This window comes from Haematobia irritans, chromosome 4 (assembly GCF_050003625.1).
Source record: "Haematobia irritans isolate KBUSLIRL chromosome 4, ASM5000362v1, whole genome shotgun sequence".
Lineage (NCBI taxonomy): Eukaryota > Metazoa > Arthropoda > Insecta > Diptera > Muscidae > Haematobia > Haematobia irritans.
This window is the reverse complement of record NC_134400.1, coordinates 215,209,594-215,221,648: the sequence shown is the minus strand read 5'-3', so window position 1 is coordinate 215,221,648 and position 12,055 is coordinate 215,209,594. Positions and strand designations below refer to the sequence as shown.

At 41.1% G+C, this 12,055-nt stretch overlaps 1 protein-coding gene across 1 annotated transcript; it reads left to right on the top strand.

The window, feature by feature from the left end:
• The first annotated feature begins 5,011 nt into the window (after positions 1-5,011).
• Positions 5,012-10,354, top strand: LOC142235986 (uncharacterized). Its single transcript, XM_075307236.1, has one exon. It carries the CDS (start codon positions 5,012-5,014, stop codon positions 10,352-10,354), a length of 5,343 nt encoding a protein of 1,780 aa, XP_075163351.1.
• The last annotated feature ends 1,701 nt before the right edge of the window (positions 10,355-12,055 follow it).

The window sequence follows — 12,055 nt, the reverse complement described above, 5'->3', positions numbered from 1 at the left end:
AGATTCGCGATTTGTTTGCAAGCAGGGTTTTGATATAGGCCCCATATATACCGATTTTGGGTCTTGAATATCCATACACCGCAACCCGGTTTTCTTAAAATTGGAAACCTAAAGCTATTTTAGGTCACCGAAAGAGATGCGCCGACAAGGGATAAAGTTACAAAATGGAATTTTTTTCTTCAGTCTCAAAGCACAAGCGACATGATATTGACATAACGCCATGAGCTAAATAATAAAGAACACCTATTTCCCCACCCAAAAAAAAAATCCCACTCCTGAAGTTATCGACGATAGACAATTCCTTAAGGAATCTGTTGCTTTTCTCAAACGAAGAAGCAGAACACAAAACAACAGCACAAATTTCAACTAATTATGGTACTTTGCTTCAATGCTACAAAATAGTTTTCGTCGTGTTTTCTTTTTTTTTTGTTTTTCTTCCTCCATTACATGTTATAGATGGATCATCATTGGAAGGGTATGGGTTAAGTGAAGAGTGTGATGTGTTCGCCCAGGAGGCTGCATCACTATGCAATGAAACAAACAAAACAGAAACGAAAAAGTTGAAGAAACACTCCAATATAGCCTCGGGACAAATGTAAGTTTTCTTCACCACAAAAGCAAAAAAAAATATGGGCTAAGATTACAAACTAGATGATGCCTTCCAACGGAGACAAGCCTCATCGTGGACTGGCCTCAAAGCCCAGACGCTAATGTAAGAACAAGAAAATCAGACAGAATTGTGAATAGCCGCTGTAGAGGAGTCATTTATAAGTGCTAATAAAAAGCAACAACATCAACACTTACACCAGGGCAAGAAAAAACAAACTCAGTGCAAACACCCTCAGTATGCAGGGGAGCAAATGAAGCAAATAAGTTTTTTTTGTAAATGCCACCCGAAGCAACTAAATATTTTGCACAGTGGGAGAGGTTAATAAAAAAATAAGTGAGTAAAGTCGAAAGTCGGGCGGTGTCGACTGTATCATACCTTAAACCACCCTTACTGAATTAGTAAACATTGTTTGTGGGGTATCAATGGTATATGTTTGGGGAAAATCGCATTTCCATATTTAAGAATGGTAGTTTAATCACAATCTGAACAGAAATATCTGATTTTAGGAGCTATAGTTGATTCTGAACTTACAGAGTTAATTTGCCACTAATATTGAGTCCATTAAATAAACTCAATCTGACCCCATTTACGCCACACTGTGGAACTGGGTATTATAAGTTAGTGCATATGTTTGCAACACCCAGAAGCAGACAAGATAGACACATGGTGTCTTTGGTAAAAATGCTCAGGGTAGGCACCTGAGTCGATATAGCCATGTCCGTCTGTCCGTGAACATATTTTGTAATCAAAGTCTAGGTCGCAGTTTTAGTCCAATCGACTTCAAATTTAGCACAAGTATGTGTTTTGGCTCAGAATAGAACCCTATTGATTTTGGAAGAAATCGGTTTAGATTTAGATATAGCTCCCATATATATATTTCGCCCGATATGGACTTATATGGCCCCAGAAGCCAGAGTTTTACCCTAATTTTCTTAAAATTTTGCACAAGAAGAACAATTAGTACTATAGTCAAGTGTGCCAAATTTTATTGAAATCGGTTCAGATTTAGATATAGCTCCCATATATATCGTTCGCCCGATTTACACCCATATGACCACAGTGGCCAATCTTTTACTCCGATTTAATTGAAATGTTGCACAAGGAGTAGAATTAGCATTGTAGTAATTCGTGCAAAATTTGGTTGAAATCGCTTCAGATTTAGATATAGCTCCCATATATAGCTTTCGCCCGATTTTCACTCATATGACCACAGAGGCCAATTTTTTGCTCCGATTTACCCTAGTGCATTAGCCAACTTAATCGAGTGATATTTAAATGTATGTGTTTGGGACAAACCTTTATATATAGCACCCAACACATTTGACGGATGTGATATGGTATCGAAAATTTAGATCTACAAAGTGGTGCAGGGTATAATATAGTCGACGGACATGGGCTCCTTCTGGTCACGAATACATAGTTTATGGTCGATCCTTGGCACTAGTTTTTATAATGAGGTGTAAAAAACACTGTTTCTCGTTTTGTTGCGTACATAGCTATCCTATCCCACTGTATACCATAGACTTTGTCAAAACACTCGACAGAATAGAAGAGAGCTAAACTATAGCTGAAAAGCAATTTCTTTTGATTACTTGTGGATGCTGTCTGCCTAACTAAAGCTCTCACACCGACATGGCTAACTAAACCAGGATACTTCATTTGCCCCCATACCCTCATATGCGCTTAGATGAGGGTATGTAGGTGTATAGATGTACATACCATAGCTGTGAACAGCCAAAGGCGTTACGCATAAAAACAGCCATGAAGGATTGAACAAAACAATACCCAAAAAAGTATTTAATCTTCCTTCAGTTGCACGAAAATATTTAGAGAGAGAGAGAGAGAGGGGTGATATTGACTCAGCAAAATCCTCCCAAGACAATGGTGGTAAATATTATGAAGATGGTCCGAAGACTCTACAGGCACACAGACAAAGAAGAAACATGATCAACTGGATTTGGTGTACGATGAGCTGCTGCAAACAAGTGAAACAATCTCAAGATCTTTGTATCCAAGTCAATTGATGCGTTTGAGTCGAACACTGTATAATGAACGGCTATAAGAAATGGGCACAATATTGCTCGACCACATGTTCCGAACTCTGTAAAAAATTATTTGAAAATACTCAAATGGAAAGTCCTACCCCACACCATTCATCTTCTGATTAACACCTGTTCCGAATGATAACGCACAGCATTTTCGTTCGCAGCAAAAAGCCCAAAAATTGGATCGTTTTGTAGATTGAGTCGTCGCGGTATCCGTATGCTGCCCGAAATATGCAAAAAGTAGAGACTAGGGATGGAGAACACTACGATTGTTCAGTCTGTTACAATTTGTTTTAGAGAAAATTTTCAAACGTTTGAATAAATCCCACATTTTTAATTGCACTCCCAAATATATACAGCGTGGCTGATATGTAATACAACAAAGAAAAACAATAGTATTTTTCTTAATTTTATTGTTTAAACTGTTATTGTTTAAGTTCAAATTCGTAAGGTCAAAATTTATTCGTTAGATGGGGACTTAAAATCTTGTAAAATGACAATTTCCCCCTCGCTAGAAAATGTACCCTAAGCTCTGGATGCAGCTCTGTGCTTTCAGCACAATTCGTTACATTTTTCTAACGAGTCGCGCCATTACCGTCTTGCGGCGTCTAGCTTTTGTTATTATTCGTTACTGGATTACGTCCGTCCAACGATTGTTTTGTAAAAGGTAAATTAATCTCCCACAAAATTCAATAAAATTACGTTTTATTGAAACATTATTGAAAAGAAAAACTAAATCCTTGTGTTTTTATTTATTTTATTTCTCGGTGCTACGCATTCATTGGTCCAATCGAGCCGGATACTTGCTTACAGCAATTAATAAAGGATTTTGTTTTGTCTTTTTTTCAAAGGAAAGTGCTGATATTGTGAAGCAACAACAAAAAAGCAGCCACTTTGCAGCCATATTTGTGGAAGATTTCATTTGAAAAATTTATTTAAATAATTATTTATCAACACACAGGTGCGTATGTCAGTGTTTTATTAAAATAATTGAGCAAATCGCGAGTGTTTTAAATTTAAACCGCGGTCGTTTTACAACATTGATTCAATTATTTCGTTTTGCCGACGGCAAATTGCATTTCAAAAAACACACATTCGTTGCTACATACATACGTACGTTTCTTTTGTTTGTTTAATTTCGTTTTGCTAAAAGATATTCAAGTGAAAGAATAGTCAAAATAAAAAGTGAAAAAAAATCTATTGTATATATTGGTGTTGTGTGGTGAATTTAAACGTTGACAATTGCTTATTTACTTCAAAACATTATTTGCAATTACGTTGCCTTTAACTTGAAGTAAATAAAACAATAACAAAATACACGCAGACTCCAAAGGCTCTGTTGGTCGTATTACTATTGTAAACAAACATCAATCGTCACTGCAGTCAACGTTTGAATTACATACCTACGTATGATCAGTGATACACACACGTATATACATACATATTTTTTTTGAGCTGTGTTTCTTTGGTTTATTTGTTAACCCTCACGGGGCCGCGAGTTGTAAATATTTTGAAGAAAATTATAAAAATTTTTGAAATTGAGTTTTTTGGGTTATCGTGTTGTATGACCCATTAGCGTTACGCGCATTAGTAAAAATTATCGTTTTGGTCACTGTGCACCCTACAGGCGGTCCGGTACGATCGTATAATTTTTATTTTATCATATATATTACGTATATATTTTTATTTCTATATCTTTTATTATTTGCGATATTTGATTTTTTTTTTGGGGAGATTATTTGGCGTGGAAGTGTAGAGGTGTATTTTACAGTCCGTGCACCCTACATTTGGTCTTACAGACATTTTTTTATAATTTCTTATAATTTGTTGAATTTTTTGATCATCTGGTTTTCGTGTGTGAAGTTTTGATACAGCGGCAGTATTCTTCGATACACTGAGCGTAATTTTCGTAAATTCATTCATACACTGAGAGAAATAGTTCGAAGATTTTAGTAGAATTTTGAGATTTTTAGAATTTGACTTGAATAATTTGCCCATTTTTTTGTACACGGGGAAAAATATTTTGTGATTCGGTACTCTGAACGAAAATTAATTGTCTCTACACTGAGAGAAAAATAGTCCAATAGTTTACAAATTGTTTGAAATTTTTGATTTTAAGTTTTGAAGTGGTTGTTTTACGAACAATTGTTTACACTTCAAGAAATTTTGTGGTAATTTCGGTGCAGTGTGAGAATTTGATACACTGAAAGAAAAATTTTGTAAATTTTTGTTTTTGCATTTTTGGGCATTTTGTGCAAATTTATTGATTTTTCGGCCAGTTTTCGCTGTCGATAAGTGCGTGTTCACATACTTTACGAGTTTTTGTGAATTTTTGTGACGCTAAATTATTTTCAATATGCCAGTTAATACATTCGCGCGATTCATTAGAGCCGCTGATGCGGTTGTGAAGTTTGGGACACGGGTTAGCTCTTTGAAGGAGGAGAATTTAGATGTTTATTCTCTAAGGGCTCAGGTCGAAGAGGCGAAATCACTCTGGGAGAAAGTGAAAGAGAGGTATGAGGAGTGTTTAGACGATCTTCAGGAGGATTCAGATAAGGGAAAGGTAGAATCTGCTGACGGCAAGTATGAGGCAACTTATGATGCCTATATTCGTATTGTTTCCTCTATCGAAAGGAAAATAGACGGTCTAAAAGCCGTTCCTAGGGCGTCAACTCCTATACAGCAGGCCGATGTGGCGGATATTTCTGCTCGTTCTGGTAATGTGGATGTATCGGGAAATTCTCTTTTGTTAGGTGTTGACCATGGTGCGGTCCATAGTTTGGCTTTACCACCATGCGATATTGAGGTTTTCGATGGTGACTTTCAGTCTTGGCCAACATTTAGGGATTTGTTTACTGCTGTTTATGTAAAAAATTCCCGTCTGAGTGATATTGAGCGCTTGTGTCATTTGCTCAAAAAGACTAGTGGCGACGCCCGTGAAGTTGTAAGAAGATTTCCTCTCACTGATAGGAGTTTCGAGTTAGCTTGGAGGACGTTAAAGGAAACTTATGACAACTTGAGAATTTTAGTCAGCAATCAGTTGAAACTACTTTTTGACCTTCCGGTCTTAGACACTGAGACAAGTTCTGGGTTGAAGAACTTGCAGCGTGGTATAAATGCATGTATTTCGGCGATGGCTGCGAATAACGTTCCTACGAACGATTGGGATCCGATTTTGATATATTTGTGTGTGCAACGTCTACCGAAGATTAGTGTTACTTTGTGGGAACAGGGTATAAGTGATAAGTCTGCGTTGTCGTCTTGGGTGGACATGGATCGTTTTCTTACGGAAAGGATTCAGACACTCACGTGTCTCCGCGATTTGAAGGGTATCGATGCTTCGAAGAAAACTGATGGCAGGAAACTGCGAACGCATTTTACGAATGCAGCTCCGAAATCTTCGCCATCTAGGTCGCGTAATTCGCAATACACTTCTCATTCTTCTAGAGATTCCGTCGATAAGATGTGTGTTCTTTGTCCACGACAAAGCCATCATCTTCGTGTTTGTCCGAGATTTAGGAATCTTTCTGTGAATGATCGGTTGACTGCTGTGAAACGGTACCGCTGTTGTTTCAATTGTCTATCTCGTAGACATGACGTTAACAACTGTGCTACATCTCGCAGTTGTGAGAAGTGTCAAGGAAGGCATCATACTTTGCTTCATCGAGATTCTTACCATTCTACGAATGTGGCGACTACGTCCTCGACAGTTTCGGCCGCTCGTCCTACGGATTCTAGCGGTTTGATTGATCCGCAGCCTTCCACTTCGTCTGGAATTGTGTCTGGCACTTCGGCCAGGCAAGTATTTCATGTTTCCCAGAACAGGTCGGTACTATTAGGGACGGCTATGGTGAACATCGTTCATCAGGGTATGACGTACCCAGCTCGGGCTCTTATTGACCCAGCATCGGAAGCCTCCTTTATTACCGAAAAAATGCAAAAGTTGCTTAGGATTTCGATAACGAGTGCGACGTCTTCGATATCGGGCGTGAATCAATCGGTTTCGATAACTTCTCGCGGTATTTGCCCTCTGAGTATAGGGTCACCCATAGATGGATCGGTCTTGGTAGAGGCGACTGCGTTGGTCCTGCCTAAGATTTCTGGGAATTTACCGTCTTTCCAAGTGAGTCGGAATTATATGTCACGTTTGCCTAATTTACGTTTAGCTGATCCTAATCTGTTCGATAGTCGTCCGGTTGATCTATTGTTGGGGGCAGACGTGTATCCCAGAATTATATTACAGGGGGTTCGGTCTGGTATTTTAGGATCGTTGATGGCTCAACAGACAGTCTTCGGTTGGCTCATTACTGGTTCAATTCCCACTTCTAATGTGACGGTTTTTTCAACGACTGTTGAATTTATGGAAGAAGATGGTCTTGACAAGACTCTTCTTCGGTTTTGGGAATTAGAGGACTTACCAAGACGGGCAATTTGTTCTCCCGCAGATAAATTTTGTGAAGAAAATTTTAAGAATACCACATATAGGGATTCCGATGGAAGATACGTAGTGACTCTTCCGATAAAACCCGAATTAAAGGGACAAGTTTTGCTTGGACATTCGCGGACAAGTTGTTTGAAGCAGTTTATTCGTGGTGAGGCTTCGCTTTTACGAAAGCCTGAAACAAAATTAATGTATGACGGGGTGATTAAAGAATATTTGGACTTGCAACATATGAGACCAGTGTCGTCGACTTCTCCTGCAGATCAAACTGTGTGTTATTTGCCACACCACCCGGTAATCAATCCGGACAAATTGACGTCCAAACTTCGAGTTGTCTTTAATGCTTCGCATAAGACCTCCAATGGTAAAAGTCTGAACGACATTCTTTATGTGGGACCCACATTACAATTGGAATTGGTTCATTTGATTTTGAGGTGGAGATTTTTCAGATATGTTTTTAATTGCGACATCACACAGATGTACCGCCAAATTAGGGTAAATTCGGTCCATACTTCTCTGCAGCGAATTGTCTTTAGGGACTCCCCACAAAAAGATGTACAAGACTATGAGCTGCAGACCGTGACATTTGGTGTGAATTGTGCTCCCTATTTAGCCATACGGACGTTATTGCAATTGGCCGATGACTCCGAAGATGAATATCCCCACGCGGCACATATTCTACGAAGGTGCATGTACGTGGATGATGTTTTGACAGGGTACCATAACGTGGATACTGCTGTTGAATCTAGGGATCAATTGATTAGAGTACTATCATCGGCAAAGTTCGAACTGAGGAAGTGGACTTCTAATGAGCTAGCCATTTTAGAATCGCTTCCGGCTGACCATTTGGTTGACGCCAAATTACTGGAGTTTGTTGAGGCCAGTAGTTCGAAACCGTTGGGCATTAGGTGGAATGCGCAGTTAGACTTGTTTTATTTTGAGATGAAACCGATTGAGCGAAAATCTCGGTTTACGAAGAGAGAGGTTTTATCGGCTATAGCTAGGCTATTTGACCCTGTTGGCTGGCTGGGGCCAGTTATTATAGTGGCGAGGATAATTATGCAACAGGTTTGGTTGGATAAGATAGGATGGGACGAGTCTCTTCCGTTACAAACTGAGCGACAATGGCGAAAGTTTGTCGAGACCTATCAGGATGTGAATCACGTTCGTATTCCTCGATGGGTCAATTACTCCACAGACTGTGAGGTAGAATTACATGTTTTTTCCGACGCCTCGGAAAAAGCATACGCGGGGGTAGTATATGTTCGTGTGGTTACGCCGCAGGGACATATCTTCACCCATTTGCTATCTTGTAAGACTAAGGTAGCCCCCATCAAATCTATATCTTTGCCACGTTTGGAGCTTTGTGGGGCAGTGTTGGCCTCTGAACTTTACAAGTCTATAGCCAGGGAGTTAGATATTGAATTTCGACGTGTTTATTGTTGGACGGATTCTACGATCGTCCGCTCTTGGCTTCGAAAGACGCCATCTACGTGGTCTACTTTCGTTGCGAATCGCGTATGTAGGATTCAGGAGAATACTGGGGGACAGAATTGGTACCATGTTCGCTCTGAGGACAATCCGGCCGACTTGGGAAGTCGCGGAGTGTCGCCTGCAGAGTTGGCGGTTTCGTCGCTTTGGTGGCATGGACCAGAGTGGCTGTGCTCAGCTAGTTCTCAGTGGGATATTAGTGATTTGACCCCTCTTGAGACTGACGTTGAGGTACGGGCGGTCAAGACTCACGCATCGTTTTTTACGATCTATGAGGACATTTTAGAGAGATTTTCTTCGTTAGATAGGGCTCTACGAGTCATCGCATATATATTTAGGTTTTATCACAGGACCCATTATTCACATGCTAGTCGAAATGTGTATCACGACACGACGTTGACGGCAACTGAATTAAAGGCAGTGAGATTACGTCTAGCTGTTCTTTCTCAAAGGGCTCATTATCCAGATGAGTGCCGTTTTTTGATGGAAAAGAAACCGTTAGGTTCCAGGACCTCGTTGTTGTCATTGAATCCATTCCTGGATGAGGAGGGGGTTATGAGGTTGAATGGTCGTTTGAGTAGGTGTCCTACCCTGTCGTATAGTGAGCGACATCCAATTATAGTGCCGTATAATAGTAGATTCGCTAGGTTCCTGGTGAAATATGTTCACGACATATCTATTCACGGAGGGAACCAGTTGGTTCTACGTCTTATTCGGATAGAGTATTGGATTCCTCGTTTAACATCTTTGATTAGATCGACTATTAACCGGTGTAAACGGTGTCTGTTGGATAGGAAGAAGTCTGGTACGCAGATCATGGCGGCTCTCCCACCGGAGAGAACTGTGCTTACCAGACCGTTTACTACGACTGGCGTTGATTTTGCGGGGCCTTTCGAAATTAAGTCATTTATAGGGCGCGCATGTAAGATAACAAAGGGTTATGTTTGCGTTTTTGTATGCTTTTCGACGAAGGCCATACACTTGGAAGCCACATCGGACTTGTCTACGACAACATTTCTGGCTGCCTTTCACAGATTTATATCTCGGCGTGGTTGTCCCAAGACCATTTTTTCGGATAATGGTACAAATTTTGTAGGCGCTTCACGCGAAATGGAAAAAGAATTGAGAAGTGTTCTTAAGGAGGGACGTGATAAGGTGTGTTCCGCATACCAGTTTCAGCAGCTTTCCTGGCAGTTTATCCCTGCCGGGGCGCCACATATGGGTGGTCTCTGGGAAGCTGCTGTCAAAAGCTTCAAGACGCATTTTAGGAAACATGCATCAGGATTCAAATTTACATTTGAAGAGTTTTCGACTGTTCTTTCGAGAATTGAGGCTTGTTTAAATTCTAGGCCGTTGTGCCCAATGAGTGAAAGTTCTCAAGAATTGGTAGCACTTACGCCTGGCCATTTTTTGGTAGGATCTCCGATCTTGGCGCCTCCTGAACAGTTAGAGGAGGAATCACCACTTCATTTGGTGCATCGATTTAGGAAAATGAAGGCGCTGTCGCAACAGTTCTGCTTACGGTGGAAAGATGAATATTTGAAAGGCTTACAGAAAAGGTATAAATGGAAATTTCCGCAGCGTGATATCGAAGTAGGGGACTTGGTAGTAATTCGTGATGAGCAATTGCCTCCTACATCGTGGAAATTAGGTCGTGTGGATGACGTCCACCCAGGATCTGACGGTCGCGTTAGAGTTGCAGACGTGAGAACGGCAAACGGTGTTGTAAGACGACCGGTGGTAAAATTGGTCATACTGACCGAATAGTTTTCGATCGTTCATATAGTAAGCGTCATCTTTCTTTTCGCAGTACAATGGAAAATATGAGGGAAATTGTTAAGACTCTCCCTGACTACGAGGATGACGTCCCGATGTCCGATGAGGAAAAAGAGATTTTAGAAAATAATGTTGCACCGGTTCTCCGCGAGCCGTTACCAGCCATCGAGCAGGTCCCTGACGTCGGGATGACCCCAGTCGTCGCCTCTTCACAAGGGGTAGTACCGACGCAGAAAGTTGTCCCTCCGTCGGGGGCTGATACGGCTCCTGCTGACGTATCCGCAACCAACGTAGCCAAACCATCGTCATCCCCTACGGGGACTGCCCAAAAGAATTCAGGTGTGAATAAAAGAGGGCACTCGAATGTCTGTGTGTTGTGTATGCGAAGTCACAATCTACGGTCGTGTCGCAAATTTTTGAACATGCGTTTGGAGCAACGATTGCGCACTGTAGTGTTGCATCGGGTATGTTCAAACTGTCTGGGCAGGTCTCACATGCGATCGACCTGCAATAGTCGCGAGAGGTGCCGCGAATGTGGAGATAGCCACCATACGCTGCTACATTCATTTGACCAGCAACAACGTCCTTCCGCTCAAACCTTGTCGAAGAGAAAGTCCAAGTCAAGTTCGTCCGTTAACTCGTCCGCGTACTGTATCACGAATACCGCTCCCCTATCTGATCCGATGTTGGTTCTACAACCAATCGTCACGCTTGGTCCCACTATAGTCCTCTTGCTTGTCTTGTCCGATCGTCGAATTCCTGTCCGAGCTGTCCTCGACCCGTGTGCGGGGTACAGTATGATTTGTAGCAGTTTAGCTCTCAGCCTACGGCTTGTCTCAGCGATGACGTCGCAAGACGCATTTTGTCCGCTTGTTGCTGTCTCCCGACACAATGCAGAAAGTAAATTGGTTTTTTCTGCCCGGGTAACAGACCTGACCCGTGTTGTCACCCCATCGTCGTCGGCTCCAGATACGATACGGGAACATTTCGAGCGTCTCCAGCTGGCCGACCCAAGGTTTTACCGTCCTTCCGGGGTGGGGTTGGTTCTAGTGCCCGATGTCTACGCACGGGTTCTAAAGACACAAATATTTTCGAGTCCTGGATTCCCATTGGCGCAGCTAACGATGTTTGGCTGGATAGTGTCAGGTCAATGCCAACCATAAGTGTCGTAGGTCATCCTGGCCAATAACCCAGACACTGCAGACCCTCCGGGTCAACGGCTCTACGAGCATTTAGTTAAGAATTCATGAAGTTTGAAAAAAATTTAAAGAACTAATAAAAAAAAAAAAAATTGCTCAATTTGAAAATGAAACTGACATCGCATTTTATATTTATTTTGATATTAAAATATTGTATGTAATGTCTATGTATTAATGAATTTCAATTACAACATAGCTGGATGTTGCAAGGCGGGCGGAATGTTTAAGTTCAAATTCGTAAGGTCAAAATTTATTCGTTAGATGGGGACTTAAAATCTTGTAAAATGACAATTTCCCCCTCGCTAGAAAATGTACCCTAAGCTCTGGATGCAGCTCTGTGCTTTCAGCACAATTCGTTACATTTTTCTAACGAGTCGCGCCATTACCGTCTTGCGGCGTCTAGCTTTTGTTATTATTCGTTTTCTGGATTACGTCCATATAACAGCGAATTGTTAAAAAAGGTAAATAATAATCTCCCAAAAATTCAATAAAA

What these genes read in the sequence shown, in the direction of transcription:
- LOC142235986 (XM_075307236.1), top strand. Translation starts at nt 5,012, where the DNA reads ATGCCAGTTAATACATTCGCGCGATTCATTAGAGCCGCTGATGCGGTT.